This window comes from Saccopteryx bilineata, chromosome 10 (genome assembly GCF_036850765.1).
Source record: "Saccopteryx bilineata isolate mSacBil1 chromosome 10, mSacBil1_pri_phased_curated, whole genome shotgun sequence".
Taxonomy (NCBI): domain Eukaryota; kingdom Metazoa; phylum Chordata; class Mammalia; order Chiroptera; family Emballonuridae; genus Saccopteryx; species Saccopteryx bilineata.
In genome coordinates, this window is record NC_089499.1 from 57,115,264 (window position 1) to 57,136,244 (window position 20,981).

The following is a 20,981-nucleotide window of genomic DNA, read 5'->3' on the forward strand; positions in this document are numbered from 1 at the left end:
CACAGGAAGCAACCAATGAATGCACAATTATGTGGAAAAACAAACAAATGCTTCCATTCCTCCTCCCCTCTCTCTCTCTTCCTCTCTCTTTCTAAAAATCAATCAATAAAAATAAAAAATATTAAGCCCTGGCCAGATAGCTCAATTGGTTAAAGCATCGTCCTGAAGCATAGAGGTTGCTGGTTCAACCCCCAGTCAATGTTCCTGTCTCTCTCCCTCCCTGCTTTCTAAAAAAAAAAAAAAAAAAAAAAAAAAAAATCAATCAATGAATACATAAAAAAGTAGAACAAATTGATGTTTCTTTCTCTCTCTTTCTTTCTTACCCCCTCTTCCTCTCTCTAAAATCAATAAATAAACAAACAAGGGGCCAGGCCTGGGAAGGGACATCCTAGAGTGGGCAAGCCCTGCCACCCATTCAGTCCTGGGTGGGCTGAGAACCATGTTGCTTCAAACCAGTCATCCGGAGGTCAGTTTTCACATCTGTGAAATGAGGAGAAAGATCCTGCCAGATAGAGGGTGTGAAGAGGCATCATTATGGTTTACGGTCCTCCTGAAGTGCTTGTCTTTGTCCTGCCGCTCTAGCTAGCAGCCTGGTCCAGCGGGTAGATAGAAAGACAGAGGAGGTCCAAAGCCAAAATGTGCCCCTTCCTCTCCCTCAACAGTGAGGGAGGCCCTCCTTGCAGACTCTGTCCTCTCCCCAGTCCTATGTCACTCTGGCTGTGCCTGTCCCTGTCTGCAGCCTCTGATGGCCCCCCTGGTTTTCAGGACAAAAGTCATGCTCCATGGAGCAAGGTGCACACAGCCAGTGCTGGCCTGCTTCCACAGCTCTCCAGCATGCCCTTCCTGCTCACCCCGTGGCACTGCTTTCCTCCACCCACCTGGGACTCAATGCACAATGTCCTGGCTCTAGGCCTAGAGTCCTTGCCCTCCTTTTCAACTGGGCTGACTTCTATTTATTCTTCAAAACTCAACCCCAACCATGCCACATCTAGAAAGCCTTCCCTGATAGTCTCCAGGTTGGGCAAGATGACTTCCTCTGTGTTCCTTGCAACACCTGGTTGTTCTAGGGGTGGTAGCGGTGACAACAGGCACTGTATGTCATGGTGCCCAAGGTATCCACAGCACTCTGTGCAGGGCCTGGCCCGAGCTGGTGTTGGAAAGCACTCAATGAACAAAACAATGAAAAGCATGCACCTACTTGTTGTGGACAGTAAATGGCAAAAAGCCTTTGTAGATTCGAGGCTTAGCAAAAGGCTAAGTTCTCCCCCTCCACCTCCATATTGGCTGTGATGCTGAGTATTTGCACCCACTTCACTTGCTTGCTTAGGTTGCTGGAAGCAATTTACATGCCCTTCCTCTTACTCTTTGTTTAGATGTTGGTTGATTTCACTTATGCATGGTGGGGGATTCCTGTTTATGCCTTGGGAGAGTTCCTGTTTTAGCCTGGATGTGTAACTTTGTTTCAAGGACTTCCTTGATTTGTATATGGCTATATAATAAAGCAAACTGGGGCTATGAGGCACTCGGATATTGCCATCAATATTTGAAGAGTCCTCCCGGTCCTATCTTTTTTTCTTAATAAGTATGTTTCCTTAATTCCCCACCGTTATTAGGAGCTGCGCTGGTCCGCGGCACCTACTTCCAATTTGTTCACAGAGGACACCTGCCCTGCTGGCTGGGCCAGGAAGTCACCCATAACCCTTCTACTATTGTACAAATTCCACTGCCCAGCTCAAATGGTGTTGCCCAGAAGGGGGAGCTTGGGGTGGATACTCCTCTCTCATCTTCATATGTCAGAGCCTGCCACACAGCAAGCCTGACAGAGCCTTCGGGTCTGTGTGGTCTCACAGCAGCTTAGACTGGGAACCCTGCCAGCCAACCAGGCTTGATGGAGACACAGCCAGAGAGTGTTACTGTGCGTCTGCCATGCCAAAACTGCTGCTGGAGCCCCTCCCACAGCCCCCCTTCTAGAAAGACTCAGTAAATATCGTGTAGATCTCAGGAGCTGGGAAAAGAATGTTTTCCCTGATGATCTGGTTTGTTTCCTCTTAGCAAGCTAAGGACCTCATTTTCTGCTTTCCTCTGGCCGCCAGGAAGCTCAGTTTCATGGCCCTGCAGCTCCCTTCCCTGATGTCACTGATTTAACTCTCCTCCAGCTTGGCTCTTTTTCTCTCCTTCTCATGATTTTTAAAGGTTTTATTCTTTTTATGCTCTTTACTTATAAGCTAAAGATTTGTCATGTTTTGTTGTTGTTATTTTTTAGTAAGAGAGTGAGAGACAGGCATAGACAGGCAGTAAAGGAGAGAGGTGAGAAGCATCAATTCTTCGTTGTGGCACCTTAGTTGTTTATTGATTGCTTTCTCATACACACCTTGACCAAGGGGCTCCAGCTGAGCCAGTGATCTCTTCCTCAAGCCAGCTACCATAGGATCATATCTATGATCCCACGCTCAAGCCAATGACCCTGCACTCAAGCCAGTGACCTTGGGATTTCGAACCTGGGTCCTCTGTGTTCGAAATTATCCATTACACCACTGCCTGGTCAAGCAACTTGTCATGTTTTTAAGAACTAGGTGGAGCCTGACCAGGCAGTGATGCAGCGAATAGAGCGTTGGCCTGGGATGCAGAGGACCCAGGTTCAAAACCCCAAGGTCATTGGCTTGAGCATGGGCTCATCCAGCTTGAGTGCAGCTCACCAGCTTGAGTGCAGGGTTGCTGGCTTGAGCGTGGGATCATAGACATGACCCCATGGTCACTAGCTTAAGCCCAAGGTCGCTGGCTTGAGCAAAAGTTCACTCGCTCAGCTGAAGCCCCCCGTCATGGCACATATGAGAAAGCAATCAATGAACTACTAAGGTGCCACATAAAGAATTGATGCTTCTCATATGTCTCCCTTCCTGCTTCTCTGTCCCTGTTTTTACCTCTGTCTCTATCACTAAAACAAACAAACTAGGTAGAGTAATTAGAAATAATTTTTTCTTTTCCTTTTTTAGAGAGAGAGAGAGACAGGAATGAAGAGAGATGAGAAGAATCAACTTGTAGTTGCAGGACTTTTTTTTTTTTTTTTTTTTTTTTTTTTACAGAGGCAGAGATAGACAGGGACAGACAGACAGGAACGGAGAGAGATGAGAAGCATCAATCATCAGTCTCTTGTTGCACGCGTTGCGACTTCTTAGTTGTTCATTGATTGCTTTCTCACATGTGCCTTGACCGCAGGCCTTCAGCAGACCAAGTAACCCCCTGCTGGAGCCAGCGACCTTGGGTCCAAGCTGGTGAGCTCTTTGCTCAAGCCAGATGAGCCCGCGTTCAAGCTGGCGACCTCGGGGTCTCGAACCTGGGTCCTTCCGCATCCCAGTCCGATGCTCTATCCACTGCACCACCACCTGGTCAGGCAAGTTGCGGGACTTTAATTGTTCATTGCTTTCTCTCATGTGCCTTGACCGGGGTGGGGGTGGGGCTCTAGCTGAGCCAGTGACCTTGGGCTTCAAGCCAGTGACTATGGGTTCATATCTATGATCCCATACTCAAGTCAGCAACCCCGTTCTCAAGCCAGTGAACTCAGGGATTCAACCTGGGACCTCAGCATCCCAGGTCAACATCTTATCCATTGCGCCAGCACCAGTCAGGCTCAAAATGTCTTTTTTTAAAAGTGAGCTTTGCCTATGCAGGAATTGAGTGGAATCCATGGAGAGCTGACCCTGAGGCATGGGTAGGGAAGGATTTAGAGTTGGGGGCTTGGGTCATGGCCATGGGACTAGAGGCTCTTGGGAACTGATGCTTCCCTCTTAAGACCGGGGCCTCATCACTGTGTCCTCTGTCTTCCAGTGCTGACCTCTTTACAGGCCTGTTCCTGAGCACAAGCATGCTGTATAAATCCCATTGGGAAGGGCGCTGAAAGCTTGCTGAAAACTTCTACTTGGTTCATACTGTCCTTGAGCAGAGTTAAAACTGGTTTTCATGATCTGAGACTGAACCTCTGCTCCCAGGGAATGTTCTGCCCTTGGCCCAGGCTTGGAGCTGGTGTGACATTTTAAATGGGTGGTTTAATCTCTCTGAATCTTAGTTTCCCACCTTGTAAAATGAAGGGGCTGGACTGAAAGCTCTTCATGGGACTACTGGCCACAGGCCTTTGAGAGGCCAACAGTAGAAGATTCTAATGTTACAAAATGCTGAATGTTCAGGATGCACTTCTGCAGTCCTGGGATTTGGCTGGATGGAACCAGAGACGCCCCTGGGCTTACATCACCTTCCTTTATTTGTAATAAGCAGAACTCCCTTTTCCATCACATGGGGCCCTGTCACAGGACACAGCCATCTGCGAACAGTGGGGTGGCACGGGGGTTACACTCCTCCCATCAGGACTATAGTTCCACAGACCAGCAGGAAGTCTCTGTTCCCGGGGCCCCTTCTTGGTAATCCAGCTTGGTTTCTCTAGGATGGATGAACAGACAGACAATTAGCAAATCTCAGGTGTGGTGGGAAGAGAGGGAGTGAGCTGGGGACAGGAACATGGAGGGTGGAGTTTCAGGGCCCCTAAGAATTCCCTGCAGCACAGGCCAACAAAGCCTGGTTACCCAAGGGAACCCAGCTGTGTATGGTGCCCAGGGTGCAGGGCACTGAGAGTTCAGCGAGTTTCCTACTGCCCCCAACTCACCCTAGTGACCTCTGACTGGTGTGTTCTCTGTGGGTCTAAGTTGACTGTCCCTTGTGGGGGTCACTGACTGCGGAGTCAGACACGTCTGTGGCATCAAGCTGTCACCTGTCACTGGTTCCCAGGCAACGACGGAGTGGAGGCCCACAGAGACAGCTCTCCGCCTCCCAGTCCCTACCCCTGGTCTGTTTGCGGAGTCACCTGGTGGCAGGGTGGTCGTGCCCCTGGACCTTCAGTGTTCGCTTGCTGTCATCTGCTGCTGCTGAGGGCTCCCAGAGAACATCCTGGTAAAACTGGCCTGAGAGACAAAGGGTGGGTCAGTGAGGGATAAAGACAAGGAGACAGGGAGACACACAGAGGTATGGTCACTGCCTGTTCCCAGGCAGAGGTGGTTTTGAGGATACCCTGAGCCAGGGACATGGGCAGCATACCAAGGGTCCCGCCAACATGGCTGGAGAAGCGGTCAGTGTCCTGCAGAAGGAGCCGAATCCCCGGCTCGGGGCCGTCCCAGTATAGCAAGCCGATGGTCACTTTGTCTGGGCTGCTGAGCAGCAGGAGCCCTGCCTTGTCCATGGTCATGATGAGGCTGTGGGGAAACCCAGCCTCCTTTGAGGAAGATAGGCATGAAGACACCTGCAGGGGGCCCTGGCAGTTGGGGTGGCTATGGGCAGAGGCTGCCCTCTTGTCCTCAGGAATGCCTTTGGTGGTCTTGGGTAGAAAGTTCATTAAATATTCTGAGCTTAGTTTCCTCATGAGTTAACTAGGACCAAAGTGAATTTAGTAATATCTGGTGATTCCAACATTTATAAGACAAAATAACGGTTCATTTCCCTCTGGTTGTCTTAGATTTGGTTTCTTGTGAATTCATTTCATACGAATCAGGGGGTATCTGACTCATTTACTCTGTCCCTCTTGTTTTTATGGCTAGTGCGACTTTCTTTTGATGATCAGTGGTTAACTGTATGCTTAAATGTCTAGAAGGACGTCTCTTCTCATTCTATCCCCTTCTTTTTTTACTTAAAATAATCTTTGAAAATTTTGCCTTTTTGATGTTCTTTTGAATGTTAGGCTCCTTCAAGTGGTTGAGTAAGACCCTGCTGTTATGCTGAGGTTATTTTAAATGGACTTAACTAACTTTGTACTGTCTTGACATAATTCAATGTAGGCGTGGTCTGTTTTTCTTCACATGCATCTTCTGTTGCTCGGGAAAGTGTGTGCACTCTCTGTCACCACAATTGATAAGTATGCTTTTTTTTTTTTTTTTGTATTTTTCTTAAGTTGGAAACGGGGAGGCAGTCAAATAGACTCCAGCATGTGCCCGACCAGGATCCACCCGGCATGCCCACCAGGGGGCGATGCTCTGCCCATCTGGGGCGTTGCTCTGCTGGGACCAGAGCCATTCTAGAGCCTGAGGCAGAGGCCATGGAGCCATCCTCAGCGCCGGGGCCAACCTTGCTCCAGTGGAGCCTTGGCTGCGGAAGGGGAAGAGAGAGACAGAGAGGAAGGAGAGGGGGAGAGGTGAAGAAGCAGATGGGCACTTCTCCTGTGTGCCCTGGCTGGGAATCGAACCTGGGACTCCTGCACGCCAGGCCGATGCTCTACCACTGAGCCAACCAGCCAGGGCCAAGAATTCTTTATTCTATCTTCTGGTGTGTATGTCTGAGGCAGGGAAACGCCTTGTGTGTTTATCAGATAACAAGAAACTTTTAAATCTTGTGTGAGATGGGGAGATTTTCAGGTGAGCCCCTCAGATTTGCTAGGTGTTCACTTATGGACAAGTGGAAACCAGTCTCTGCTGAAGGGCTCAGTTAAGAGGGAACAGATAGGGCTCTCTGTGCTCAGCACAGGCTGGGACCAGGGCCTCAGACTCTCTCCCGACCCCTCATGACTTCCAGAGCCAGAGAGCTGCCTCTGTAAGGCTCTACAGTGAGGCAGCCCCACCCAGAAGAGGCCACTGTCCACCTCCATCACCCACCAGCTCCCTGATGTCTGATGCCAGATGGACATGTTCCTCTTCATCAGAGCTTCAATAGTATGCTAAGAATAACATTTATAACCTCCACCAGTGGACAGTGCCTTCCACTTCCATCGTTACCTCTCCATGGAGACAGCTGCCCTCCAGCACGCCCAGTGCTCCCCAGCCACATTCTCTGATTAGGTCTCCACTTAGCACCTAACTCAGGCATGAGGTGATCCTCCCCAGTTATGACTGAGGAAACTGAGGCTAAAAGGGTCTAAGAGGCCTGCCGAGGTCATGCAGGATTAGCAGCAGAGCTAGCTCTAAACCACACTGTCCCCTGCATGGGAGAGTGACCTTGGTTAGGTGTTAGGACAGCCAGGTCCCGGGAACAACCCCTTGGTGCCTTCCAGAGCAGAAGGGGTATGGTTCAGGGCTCTCTGCACTCTGCCCAACCTGTGAGTGCAGCCCACAGCAGAGGACTCATGCCCAGCCCAACCACTCCATCCCCAAGCCCGTGGCCTCAGCCACCTCTCAGTGCTGTCACCAGTTAATGTGGCCTGAGAGGTCACTGCTGGTACCCAGCCTGAGGCTTACCCTGGCATCACCGAAAACAGCGTTTCCTTCCACTTATACGCAGAGCTTCTTCGGTCCCGAGTCACTACCACTTGTTTAGGGGACACGTGGACCTGCAGCTGCGGTTTCTTGAAGGTCACCTTGATCCATGAGAACTGGGCCTTATTCCTTTTATAGTGGCCAGTTACCTCAACCCCTGAGAGAGCCGGGAACAGAGAGGTGAGAGCTATGGCCCCAGCTCTCACTGGTTATGTTCCCTAGAACTGTCCTTCATCACCTCAGTGCCCTTTCCCCAGCACTCCCTCACACTGGAGCCTGGTTTCCACAATTTCCCCTTCATCCCTTGGCTTCATTTGACTTTGGTTGGAAGGCCCCAGATTCTCAGTGATGGCCACCTTCAGATGAGCCCTCTGAGAAAGGAGATTTTGTCTGAAGTCAATTAACGTTTATAAAGCCCCTGTAATGTGCCTGGCCCTCTCCTGGGTGTCATGGCCAAGAGTGAGATGGGAAATCAGTGGTCACCATCCTCAGGGAGCAAACAGACTTGGGGCCTGGCCTGTGGAAGGGGGAGACTGTGTGTGTGAGCATCCTGAGCACTGCACATCCCCATGTTTGACTTGACACCTGAGCTCCACCGGGAAGACCCTCCTGGGGGTTGAGGAGGTCTGCTCAGCACACCTCCCTCCTTCTACTGTTTTGCCCCTTCCACACTCTCTACAGTCCCACTACTGTCTTTCAGGGCTCTGAGCTTCTGCCAACCTCTTTTCTCTGCCATGTGAACCCCCACTTGGCTGCCAAGGCCTCGTCATTCCTGTGTGAATCTATGTAACCTCCCCTGACCCTCAAAAAGCCTTGCCTCCTCTTGAGATGGACTCTAGGTCGCTCTGGGCACTGACTATAGGCCACTGTGCTTATCTTCACCCAGGTCTCTCTCTCTCTACCACTGAAGTATGGCCATGCTGGGGGGTGGGGGGCAAGCATACATCTGGTCACTCTGAAGCACCAGGCCACCCATATCTGCATATGGGGTGCCCAGTGAAAGGTCTGTGGGGTAGATATATAAGTGCAAGGGTTGGTGCTCAGGGTTGTGACCATGCCATGACCTGGGACAGGCCCACACGGGGCAATTGGCTTCCTTGGGTCGGTATCCCAGTGTTGTCTCCAGGATGGTAAGTTGAGGTTGAGTGTGGGTTTCTCTGGGTGGATGACTGGCCTGGGTCTCACCTTGGTCAGGGTCTGAGAGCAGGTTCATTGGCCCCTGAGAGTGCTTGATATCCACACAGAGCCGGTCCACGCTCTGCCCAGGCAGTGGCAGGATGGCGGAGGGAGCCTGGATAGGGGCTGGGACAGCAGATGAGGTTCCTGGGGCAGGGAGAACAAGCTGGGGGCAGGACTGGGGAGGGAGGTGGAGGGGGCTGGCAACTCACCTGGTGGTAGGGCTGTTTGGGTTATTTCTGAAAGAAGAAAAAGTCTGGGTTTAGGTATCCCTTTCCTGGGGAGCTGGAGGCAGGGGGAGTTGAAGGATAGAGGAGGAGATGGGTGAGGCCAGAATTCCTTCTTCACTTCAACATTGAGAAACCCATGTACCAGGTTTGCAGAGATCCCTGGGGCTCTCCCACCCAGGTTCTTCCTGCTACAGGGCCATAGTCTACTTTAGGGACTCTGGTCTGGGGACTACCTTTCAATGCTAAATCCATTTCATGAAACTCTTCATCGAGACCTGGAAGGGCTGGTGTCAGCACAGGATCAGACAGGAACAGAAAGGGAGAAGGCAGTCAGGATTCAGAGCAACCAGCCTGCCCTCCAACCATCATTGCTACCTGCCACCCACCAAGCGCCAGTTCATGGCCCTTGCCCCACATAGCCAAGCTAGGAGAACCTTCACAAAGAGGTTTTCAAACAGAAGAGCACACTATTAGGAAAAACACTACGGAGACAGGGTCCAGCCTGGCTTTGTGGCTATGTCTGAGTCCAGATTTGGAGATCAGAAACAGCTCATGAGACCACTAATGCTTTTAGGAAGAGAGGAAGCCTTCCTTTTGTAGAAGGTTCCATTCTGAGGCAGCCTCCAGAGTGTAATAAATCTGATGCAGTGAAAATAAAGGACATGCTATTCAGTGTCATGCTCCACAGCAACTCTCTCTGGTCTGTGCCCAGCCCTGTGCATGGGGCTTTCTCTCATCCTGCTCTACAGGCAGGTTTAATCAATACCTTGAGAAAATGAGGCCTTCTGAAGTCAGGAAGTGTCTTACCTGGCATGCTTGCTAGAACTGGGCCTGAGGTCAAATCGAAGGATGAATAATGATGAGGATGAAGAGATCCAGGTAGTCCTTGTCTCGATGAGAAGCTATGTAGCATCCCAGGAAATCTAGCTTTAGAAAGGTTGATAAGTGCCTAACCTGTGGTGGCGCAGTGGATAAAGCATCAACCTGGAACGCTGAGGTCGCAGATTCGAAACCCTGGGCTTGTCTGGTCAAGGCACATATGGGAGTTGATGCTTCCTGCTCCTCCCTCCTCTCCCCCCCCTAAAAATAAATAAATAAAATCTAAAAAAAAAAGTTGACTACTGCAGTCTTCTCTCAGTCAGTGTCATGGGTCCTCACAACCACTTCAGAGAGGGATGTAGAGAGGGCAGATGGCACCCTTCCTAAACCAACCACTCCGAGAGCCTCTCTCCCTATAGCCAGGAGAAATTCAAAGCTGTAAAAATAGACTCTTTTTGAAACCCTCCCCACTGGGATATCAGCCACCCCAATGTAGTGCTCCCCAAACTACCTTGTTTTGTGAGGCTTCTTTTGTTTAAGGAGAGAAGGTACTTCCTAATCAGATGCACCTGAACTTGAGTCCCAGCCCTGCCACCAGCCAGAAGAGCCAAGAAAGTCACTCTCACACAACCAGGGCAGAGCCCAGTGGTCAGAGTCAAGGTTCAGAGATTGCTCCCTCCCCCCTCCCTCTCCTCTGCTACCTTTATGTAGTCTGGGCCCTTGGCCTCCCTTGGTATGAACTCTGAAGACAGCATGACCTGGGAATTGGAGAGATCTGGGTATGCAACCAGCTGGACGGGGACTGTGCCCCTATTGTTCAGGATAGGCAATATCTGAATGCACCACCATGCTTGGGCAGATGATGCCCCTTGTGGGACCGGTATCCTAGGACCTGTATCAGCTAACTGTCACCCAGACCAGCTTTTGAGGCTATTAAGCCCTTACCTGGGGGAATACTCCTGTGTCTGTTTTCTGGATAAAACAAAAAGAGAAGAGAGAGAGATACTGTTTGGGTGGTTTTGATAAATTTGAAGTGCTTAAGTTTAGTCTTGCTTCCCAAGCCCAGCACTACATAGGTGCAGTGAACTTGGTGGGGGTGGGGGTACTGGGGGACCTGGCCTCGATTTCCTCCTCAGTGAAATGAGATGCATCTCGTGGGGATCCTGGGAGTCTGTGTGGCAGGTTAAGGTCTTGGTCGGGATGGGGGGAAGGACTTGAGGAGAGGCTTGGAGCCCACTGTCACACCCACCATTTTCTACGGGCTTCTCAGCAACTTGAGACTGTTCTTGGCCTTCAGGTTTGGTGACCACCATGGAAGTGAGAGGGGTGACAAAGCTGTAGTTGAGCGACAAGCCCAAAGCTTGGGTCTCAAAAGCCTGCTTATCAGCATCTGATGCAGAAACCCTGCAAGTTAAGAGCATAAGACTCATCAGGTCCCTGGATGCCTAGTTTGAGTCTCCCTCCCTTCCAAACCCTTGGAGGGGGGACTGGTTATTGCTGGGAGAGTCTGGGGTGCAGACACAACACCATGACCCCCTCTCTCCTTGCCTTGGTGAAGCCCCATGCCAATTGTGCCACCCCACCCATGAAGAACTAGGGGAGGCTCTGAAGCCATGTGTGGCCACCCCAGTGGGCCCTCGGGGGTAAGGGCCACTCACATTTTCTCCAGCAGTTGCTGAATGGTCAGGTATGCCCAGAGTCTCTCCATGAAGCCATGGAAGATGTACTTGGGGCTCCGAAATTCCTCCTCCTGCTCCGCCACCCTGGACTCCATTTGGAAGGTGACGTTCTGCATGAGCTGGAAAGAGGGGCGCAGCTAGGACAGGAGCAGTGAGGGCCTGACGCCCACACCTGGCGTGGCGCTTCCAAGCGCTTCCAAGCACTTCCATGAGAAACCTGGGTAGAGCTGGGGCAGGTCTCACATTGGCTGTGAGGACCGCATTTCCTTAGAGTGGGGAACAGGGAGGGAGTTTACAGGTATGAGGGGCTCAGCCACAGAACCCTCAAGGATGAGAAGAAGGAGGTGGGGAGAAAAGGTAGAAACTATTGCAGGTGCAACATGGCAGGTGCTGAGCCAGGAGCTCAGATCAGCTGGAGCTTTTGAGGAGAAGGAAAGTTAGGATGGGACACAACCTCAGGCCAGTGCAGAAACAGCGGCAAGTGTGGTTTAGGGCAGAAAGGTTCCCAGGCACAGCCCACCCTCAGCCCAAAGATGGAGAATTCTGGGGACAGAGAGGGAGGTGTCTTTCCCAGCAGTCAGTGGCAGTGTTGGGATCAGAAACAGGTGTCATGCACCTGATAGGGTTTGGGGTCCCATCTACCCCAAAAAGCTGTCCCCTTGACCAAGCTGGTGCCCTCTGCTGGGACCGGGCACTGTGCAGTGGCAACATCAAGGCATGTGCCCAAGTTCTGGGTGGATTGCTGCTTGCTTCCCCAGGGTGGGGCCTTCTGGTCTCAGACTGACCTGGACAGCAGCCTGGGAAATGGGGTCTGAGGGCAGGGGAACCCCAGCCCTCTCTTGTCACAACACCCACAGCAGCTGAAGGCTGTTATAATATGGCTCAGGTCCTGTCCCTGCTGATGGGACTACCCTCCTCTCTCACCGCAGCTGGGCCTCCCAGACTTCCGTCACCTGCAGGCCTCCTGCACAAGTGTTGTCCTGTCCGCACATACAGTTATTTGTTTGATGGGTTTTCCTTAAATGAACTTTAAACAGACTAACACTCTTCACTTGGCCTTGTCCTAAGGAATGGTACCTGTGAAATCTTAGGTCTGGGGTCTGAATTATATTTTTCAGAAGACACATTAAAATAAATACATAATTACTAAAACAAAGACATGTTTATAAACTCCCCTGAGTCACCTGGGATTCCGCACTTGGGGAACTCTCGGCCTCCAGGCTACTATGAGCTGCTAACATGTATGAAATGTTTACTCTGGGGCAGAAGTTAAGTTAATCTCCATAGCAGTCTTACAGTGTGGGTAAGGCGACTGATTCTCATTTTTACACAGGAGGAAACCAGGCACAAGGAGATCAGGTGACTCCCCAGGCCTTCCCTGCTGGAGGTGGCAGAGGGGTTTGAAGCCAGCCAGGATGCACTGCACATCATGACACTTGGCTACTTCTTCTGAGACCTGGTCCTGGGCCCACCATGCCCGCCTGCCTTGCCCACCCACTATTAACCCCAAATATCCTGCCCACCTGCCATGCAAACCTGAAACATTTCTCCATCACTCCACCATCTGGCCTCTGTCACCTTCTACTCATGCCATCGTCTCAGCTGAGTCTCCTCCAGGAAGCCCTCCCTGATCCCCAGGCCAGGTTGAGGCTCCTGTGCAGCTCTCTCATGTCCTGGGTTTATCCTCTCAAGGATAACCTAGGCTGCTGGTCCTTGTTTGTGTGATTTACCCATACTGTCTCTCTCATGAGGGCAGTATCCCTAGGGCCTGTAGAAGGATCTGGAGTAGAGCAAGTGCTCAGTTCTCTCTGTGGAATGAGAGGGCCCCTGTACCACAGAGGCAGGAAGGACACGGCCAGGACATGGCACCATGTGGTGAGCCTGGCTCTTGACCTGGCTGCAGTGGGACCCAGGGAAAGTTGGACCTCAGTCTGCTCCTCTGTAAGTGGGAGCAGCCCTCCCTGCCTCACTGCAACCTCAGAGGTCTGGCGTGAGGCTGGGCGGGGAGGCCCAGCGCCCAGTGCCTCAGGCGCGGCAGCAGCGCAGACTGACTACGGAGCGCCTACCAGGTGCTGAAAGCACGGTGCTCTCAGGGAGTCACAGTGTTACCTCATTGAAGCTCCACCGCCAGCCTGTGCAGGGGGACTGATGTCATCCGCAAGTGGCAGGAAGCCCTTTGTAACTTGCTTAAGGTCAGTCAGCTAGAGTCTGGCAGGGCTGAGGTTCGAATCCAAACCCTCTGAATGCCTGCTCCAGTTGCCCTTCCCCTCCAGGATGGCTGACCACACTCACCAGCTGCCCGGTGACTGTGGCTGAGAGCACATCAGGGTTCTGGTCTTGGAGCTTCCCGGACACCACCAGCTCAGAGCCCTCGAAGAGCAGCTGGAAGTTGTCCTGAGTGACCTCCTCAACCGTGTTGCTTGGGTACTCGAAGGCCACCTTTGTCAGCAATGGGTTGGCCACCTCCAGGTAGAAGTCCTGCAGGGTGGAGGGAGTGTCACAAGGGCTGGGCAGGGTCTGCCCACCTTTATGAGCCAGGCTTCACTCATGCTGTTCCCAGGGACAGGCTGGCACCTGAAGCTGCAGGGCGGAGTCTGAGTCCTCATAGATGCGCCGAGCAAGGCCACCATTCTCCAGGGCCAGCTTCTCCAGGAAGGTGTAGCTCACATCAAAGCCGAAGCCCAGGCAGAAGAGGCTGTACTTGCCATTTATGGCATCCTTCACGTTCTTCTGGATTCTCATGGGGCTAATCTCCCCTGGACCCAGTGGTTTGGGATGGGGTGAGAAAACAATGATTTGCCCAAGGGATATTTTTGGAATCTCAGAGTCAGAGGGGCCTCAGGGACCCCCTCCCTTCCCCAGATCCCACAGCAAGCCAGGATGGAGCCCCAGCTGCTCCCTCTGGGGTAGTGCCCTCACCCACAGTGGGGTCACCATCAGTGAGGAGGAGGAGGAGGGAGACGCTCCCTGAGAGCAGCAGCTCCTCCCGGTTGGCTTTCTCCAGCAGCTGCACGGCCATCAGCATTGCGTCATTGATATTGGTCCCTGAGGGGCACACACTCTCAGGATGGCTCCCAGGTGGGGCTCAGTGTCACCCTGTCGGGCTGCAGTGGCACTCACCTCCCTGGGCGTGGATTCTGGCAGCGTAGCTCTTGGCCTCCTCCACATTCTTGGTGGAAGCTGGCACCAGCGATGGCTTCCACTGGGTTGCTTCATTGCTGAAGCTGATGAGGTTGAACTGATCTTTGGGGCTCAGGTCATCCAGGATCTTGATTAGGGCTTCCCGGGTCTGGTCAGGGGAACAAAAGACAGGTGGGTATCTCAGTGGGGCCTCCCTGGGGTTCATGTGCCGTTGAGCTGCACCCCTAGGCCCACCCCTGGAGGGGGGACATGGAGAATGCTCTAGGGGCAGGACCAGCCCATACTCTGACCAATCTTACCCCTAAGAGCCCCCAACCCAGGAAGGTGGAGGAGGGAGGGTCTGTCTCTTAGACCAGAGATGATGGTATGAGGCATCTGAGAGTTTTTAGGGCACCACCCTGGCCCAGGTGACCCACCTGCTGGATTTTCTTGCCATCCATGGAACCGCTCTTGTCAATGACAAAGATCACATTCTTGGGTATCGTGGGCAGACCCGTGGGGGCAAAATAGTGTACGAAGTAGCCATTCTCAATCTGTGACCAGAGTGAGATGCACCTCAGGAGATGAGAGCTGTAGTCCTGCCCTGCCCTGCCCCCACCCAGCTTCCTCACCCCAAATCCTTGGGTCTCCATGCTCTCTTTATTTCAGCTCCTTCCCAAGTCCTCACCACCCTTTAGGACTCAGTCTAGTTACTCTCTTGCTGAAGACTTCCCTGCTCGTGCATGGTCCACTAGAACTCGACCTCTACTCTACCTCTGATTTGCATATTTGAAACAGTTTATGCTCCATCAAAAGAATGAAGACTCCAATAACAAGGCCCATCAAAAGAATAAAGGAAAAGCACAATGATACCAAAACTTCTGTAAAAGACACTATTGTAACTGAGCATAAAACTGATCTGTGAGCCTCCTGGCGGCCAAGGTTATAAGAGAAACCCTACGGGGCAGTTCTTTAGCAGAGATGAAATGTTTTTGCCTCTGAAAGGAAATTCTTTCAGGGTCAGCACAACTAAACTGCTTGTTTTGTGTCTGTGTTGCCCTTGGTGCACACTGATAAGCAGGAGCAGTTTTTTTGCCTTTTCTTCTAGAACGCCCAGGCTCTTGAGGATGGATGGGTTTCCTGGTGACTCTGCTCTTCCCTGGAGCCTACACACCTGAATGGAACCTCCAGAGAGTGTCCGGTTCACATCATAGCGGACAATGAAGTCGCCATTCACGACTGTGTCCTGTTGCTCTGGAGAATTCTGTTGCTGGGAGAGCGTTGGCTTGAATCGGATGTGAGCCTGGAGAAATGACTAGGTTGAAGTTGAGAGGAGCAGCAAGGCCATACCAACAACACCCCTCACCCGGTCTGAAGTGAGAGTTGCAGGACTTCCTCTCAGGCTGCACTGTCATATAGACCGGCTCAGTACGGCAGATGGGGTGTGAGCATGCGGCCCCTGCTCCTAGAGTTGTGCATAGGCTGGGCTCAGGATGTGTACAACTCAGCTATCTCCTCCTGTCCCCCTGGTCCCGGGACCCTATAGCAGTCACCTCTCCAAACTCCTGTCCCCTGATCTCGGTGTTCAAACCAGCACCCACAGTCCTCTCCCCATCTGCTACATGTCAGCATAGACACGGAGACTCTAGAAGTCTGCTTAGCTTAGAGATTCTGCCCAATTGTCCTCTCTCTGGAAATTCAGGCTCGTAAGGCTGGCCTGAAGACAGGTCCCTTGGTACCCCTGCCCACCCACTGTGGCAGGCCCACCTTAGTCTCGTTCTGTGAGGTGGTGAGGGCATTTGCCAGTTTGTTGGTCATGAAGGTGCTCTCTGTCTCCAGAAAATTGATTCCCTGAGGCTCGAAGATGTGAATATCCATCTAGAAGCAAGAAGTGTGTCACTGGGTTACTTAGGAGCCAGGGCTGGGCCTCATAGGAAACAGAGAAGGAAGAGGGGCCACCCTCAGCAGCGTAGCTGTCATCTAGGAGGGTTCTCAGGAGGAGGCAGTACCAGGTACCTGCAGATGCTTGACTAGCTGCTGGGGCCGGACTTTCAGCAGCAGCTCATATGCTCCTAGATGCCGCTTCAGCAACTCCTCATACACCAGCTCGAAGGTGACCTTGGCAGCAGGAGCTACACTGACCGATACTTGAAACTGCTCCATCTTTCTCCCAGTTGCCCTGGGGGAGGAGGGCATCAGGTCTGCCCCTCCAGACCAGATGGGGTATGGACACTGGATGCAGGAACAGGGCTAAAGGGCTAAAGGGAGGGGATGCTTCAGCCTCCTCCCCCACTACAGTCCCCTGCCACCCCTTGGGCTCACTTGACGAGGCCAGCACTCTCTCCTCTGGCCACAGCTGCACTGTACTGTTCCTGAGCTGCATCCTTCTCCTTGATGTTCCCTGGGTAGGTCACACCATCAATGATCCTGGAGCAAGAGGGCAGGTATTGCTGAGAGCCTGGTGGGGCGGCCCATTCCAATCCCACCTCCTCCAGAGAGCCTCTCTGGGGCTTGGCATACCTTTTTTTTTTTTTAATTAATTAATTTATTTTTTACAGAGACAGAGAGAGAGTCAGAGAAAGGGATAGACAGACAGGAACGGAGAGAGATGAGAAGCATCAATCATTAGTTTTTCGTTGCACCGTTGCAACACCTTAGTTGTTCATTGATTGCTTTCTCATATGTGCCTTGATCGCGGGCCTTCAGCAGACCAAGTAACCCCTTGCTCAAGCCAGCGACCTTGGGTCCAAGCTGGTGGGCTTTTTGCTCAAACCAGATGAGCCCACGCTCAAGTTGGCGACCTCGGGGTCTCGAACTCAGGTCCTCTGCATCCCAGTCCGACGCCCTATCCACTGCACCACCGCCTGGTCAGGCTTGGCGTGCCTCTTGATAGAGTAACTCCTACCATTACCTGACCCCACCTGTTTATTACGCACCTACTGTGTACAAGACTGTAGGAACCTGGGTAAGGGCAGAGGGCCTCTGCCAGGTATGCCAGGTCTCCATCTACCCTGAGGCATGCAGAGTGTAAGTAAATATTCCTTCTACTAAATGAACAGGGGAGGGAGGTAGCAGAGTAGGCAGGACTGAGCTAAGTCCTGGCCTCTCTTCTTCCCTCCAGTCTGGCCCCACATTCCAATTGCCCCTCCACCTCATAGACCAGCGGTTCTCAACCTGTGGGTCGCGACCCCGGCGGGGGTCAAACAACCAAAACACAGGGGTCGCCTAAAGCCATCGGTTTCCGATGTTTTGGAAACCCCTGTGTTTTGGTCGTTCGACCCCCGCCAGGGTCGCGACCCACAGGTTGAGAACCGCTGTCATAGACTGTTCCCAGAGGAACAGGTCAGCCACCAGGGAGAGTTTTCTGAGCTGTCTTTGCACCCAGCCCTGTGTCCACGGCAGACTGAGGAGCAGGGAGATGCCAGGCTCCCAGGCCAGTGGGAGACACAAGGCTGACGGCGCTGAACCCTCTGCCCAGCAGCTCAGGGCAGGGTACGCTGCAGACAAGGTGGCTTTGCACAAGTGTTGGACTGGACTCCCAAGGGTGTGGACACAATCCTAGTGGCCTCTCTTTGAGACTGAGAGAACTGCTTTGGGCTGTTGGAGGAAAAGGGCTGCCCTAGAGCCTCTTTGTTGGGTGAGTAGGGACAGGGCAGGCAAATAAGCCTGTTCCACTTGGGCGTGTTGTGAAAGGGAGGGAGTGTGCAGAGGGAGGTGGGAAGGGGCAGCCAGGACTTCAGGGTGGAGTGTTCCTCCTTCCCACCACCCTGACCTTCCCGGTCATAATTTAACTCTGGGCTAGGGATGGGGTTGGTGCATGGGCCGCAGGGCTCCTCTTCCCAAATGTCTGCTTGGGGTCCCAGCCAGGCCAGGGAGCAGGATACCCTGCCCCCCAATTCCCTATCTCAGGCAGCAACAGGATCTGGGCCCAGAAAGGGACGCAAGTGCTGGGCTCTCAGCATATGCATTGGGCCTGGATCTTTGCAATCTGGTGGCCTTTGCACCCATGTAGGGGGCTGGGTGCAGGCTGTGAAGCTCATGCTGTGAGCTGGGCAGCATGGGCCCTGGCTCTGATGGGAAAGGGAGGAGCCAACCACAGGGATCCAGCCCTGCTGCAGTTTCTCAGAGGTCCCAGGGTACACTGGGGACCCTGTCTAAGGTACGCTCATTCTCTGCTTCACTATTACCCTCCATGAGTTTCAGGGTTCAGCCTCTCTCTGGCCTGTCCTCACTGCCTCTCCTTTGGGGAAAGGGACAGAGTTCTCTTGTATTTAGCAAACATTGCAAAACAGTTGGGGAGGATGGGGGAGGGCAGTAGAGGACAAGGTAAGGATCATCATTAGCTCACAGAGTCCACAGAAACCCTGGGGACCTCCCAGTATGTCTCTGACCCACAGCAGAAATCCCCTTTCTATGGTAACCCAGTTAGGGGTAGGGGGACTAGCCTGGCTTAGAAATTCCAGTGACAAGGAGGTCCCCCACCTCAAGGCATCGCTCCACTGTGGGGCAGTCCAGGAGTTAGGAAGTTTTCTGTCTTCTGAGCTGGAATCTCCCTTTTGGTGATACCCTCCTGCCTGGGCCTGACCTCAGTATGCCTCAAAGACAAAAACTGCTGTGGTTCTCCACCAGACACCTGGGCGGCACTTAGGAATGGATAGCTGGATAAAGGGATGATGAAGGAAAGGATCGATGAAGGGATGGAGGGACAGATGGAATAATGGATGGAGGGATAGATTGAGACGTGGAGAGATTACGGGAGTGGATGAGGGAGAGGTGGAAACATCTCTAAGAATGCAGAGTTCCTGGGTAAAGCCTCTGGTTCCCTATATTGCCTACAGGTGGAATGCACGTACCTCACATCAGGAAAAGGTCCTTTTCTTCCTGAGGGACATGGGGATGGGGTGGCAGTGCTGGGGAGGGGAGGGGGGGCAAGGAGGTGAGCAGGAAGGCACCTACATAGAGAAGTTGGTGATGAAGGCTTTCTTGGGCAACTCCATCTGGAAGACAGCCTCCTGCATAGTGTCAGCTCTATTGACCACTCTGCTGGTGACGACCGTGTGGGCAAATCGGGATGAAACCTTGGAGTCCACATTGAGGCTGTAGATGTCGATGACATTCTGGACCAGTGAAGGAGGAGGGGTGAGACTGTTTCAACGCCCACCCAGCTTGGGCAACACTCTTTCAGAGTGGGCCCTGACCTTGGTCTCAAACCAAGCCCTGGCCCCCAACCCCGGCTGAGTGACTGACCAGGCCTCAGGCTAAACCTTGGGAAGCATTTCATGTGAGAACCTTCTTCTCAACTAAGAGGCAGCTGTATGCTTCATTTCCCACCTTATAGTGCCACAGGCAGGGACCCCTTTCTCACCATGCAGGGGGTCTGAGAGGGAATTCTTCCTTATCTTGGCCCTGGTGGGATCAGGAAGCTTAGGCTTAGCTCTGCCCACCAAAAGGGCAGCAAACAAGTTCTTTGATTTCTGGTGACCTTGGCCTCCATGGAAATTGGAGAAAACAGCTCCTGCCAGTCTCCCACCAGGGGCCTACAGGAGCCAGGAGAATCTGGTCCAGTCTCTGAGATCAGGGAGCCCTCTTCTTTGCCCCCTTTCTCTGCAGCCAGGGACCCTCCCCAGGTGCCCTGCCTAGGCCCATGGGTCACTGCCCCAGGCATATGCTCTTCAACTCAGGTGTAAAGTTCCCATGTGCACACACAAGGAGCTCTACACAACTCCTGCCTGCCTGCATACAGCACACTTGTGTACACACTAGCTCTGTTCACCTGCACACACAGCTTAGCACAGAGGTGACCAAGTAGCTTGTATATCCATGTGAGTGTCTGCTCTGTGCCAGGCACTGCACTAAGCACTTTATAGTGTTATAAATTTCATCTCCACAGCAAACCTACAAACAGGGAAGTGAGATAGAAGAAGCTTAACTTCCTTGAGGTCATTCAGGCAGAGGGAGGTAGACCTGGACTCACAAAGCCCACTCCCACCCATCCCACCCACTACTGGCCTCCAGGGGCAACTTGCTCAACATCAGTTCCTAACATGTGAGTAAGATCACCCTTCTATCAAATGGGAAAGTGTCCATAAAGCCCTCAGGGCTGTGCCTGGTGGACAGTCAGCACCATTTCTTGGCATCCAGGCTGGACCACGCTCACTTGTACTTATATGCTCACACATACACAGGCTCTCCTCTACTCATTCACCAGCTCGCACCAGCCACATTCGGGTGCCCGTGGCACCTGCTACCTTTTGGGCAGGGGTGATCTGGAGGACAGCCAGCAGCGAGAGCAGAACCAGCATGACACCACAGGCATGAGCAGGAGCTGGGGTCTTCATTTTGGCTCCAATGCCTGGCAGGCTGCTTCTGGATTTGAGAGAAAGTAGGGAATGAATTAGTAACTGGCTTGCTGCCCCGCCCCTGTGTGGGCGGGTTCTGGGAAATTGGGATCTACAAGCCAAAACTTGCAGTGGCTCAGATAAGAAGGCAAACTGCCAGTGTCCTGTGGATCTTGGCTAGATACAGGAACATGTACAGTAAGTCCTCGATGTCATCATCGATAGGTTCTTGGAAACTGCAACATTAAGTAAAATGATGTATATTTTACCTGAGGCTAATTGATATAAATGAGTTCAGTTACTATGGCATATTTATGGTCACAAAAACATTACCAAACTTTTAAATAAAAATTCAAACACTTCTAACCTGACCTGTGGTGGCACAGTGGATGGAGC

General features: G+C 52.4%; 1 protein-coding gene across 3 annotated transcripts; it reads right to left on the bottom strand.

The window, feature by feature from the left end:
• Positions 1-4,237: 4,237 nt before the first annotated feature.
• ITIH4 (inter-alpha-trypsin inhibitor heavy chain 4) lies at positions 4,238-20,652 on the bottom strand. 3 transcript variants are annotated; one of them, XM_066244758.1, is made up of 23 exons: positions 20,496-20,652; positions 19,204-19,364; positions 16,570-16,674; positions 16,264-16,426; positions 16,015-16,125; positions 15,422-15,550; positions 14,685-14,801; positions 14,248-14,416; positions 14,047-14,172; positions 13,702-13,883; positions 13,420-13,605; positions 11,107-11,246; positions 10,698-10,852; positions 10,394-10,420; positions 10,150-10,206; positions 9,437-9,556; positions 8,863-8,913; positions 8,612-8,638; positions 8,409-8,525; positions 7,206-7,380; positions 5,083-5,237; positions 4,853-4,949; positions 4,238-4,431 (listed from the first exon to the last, which is right to left on the bottom strand). In XM_066244758.1, exons 1-23 carry the CDS (start codon positions 20,583-20,585, stop codon positions 4,362-4,364), a joined length of 2,730 nt encoding a protein of 909 aa, XP_066100855.1. In that variant the 5' UTR covers positions 20,586-20,652; the 3' UTR covers positions 4,238-4,361. The 3 variants fall into 3 exon arrangements, with proteins under 3 accessions (XP_066100855.1, XP_066100854.1, XP_066100856.1); XM_066244757.1 differs by having other exon boundaries at positions 4,853-5,237; XM_066244759.1 differs by lacking the exon at positions 10,150-10,206 and having other exon boundaries at positions 4,853-5,237.
• Positions 20,653-20,981: the final 329 nt, after the last annotated feature.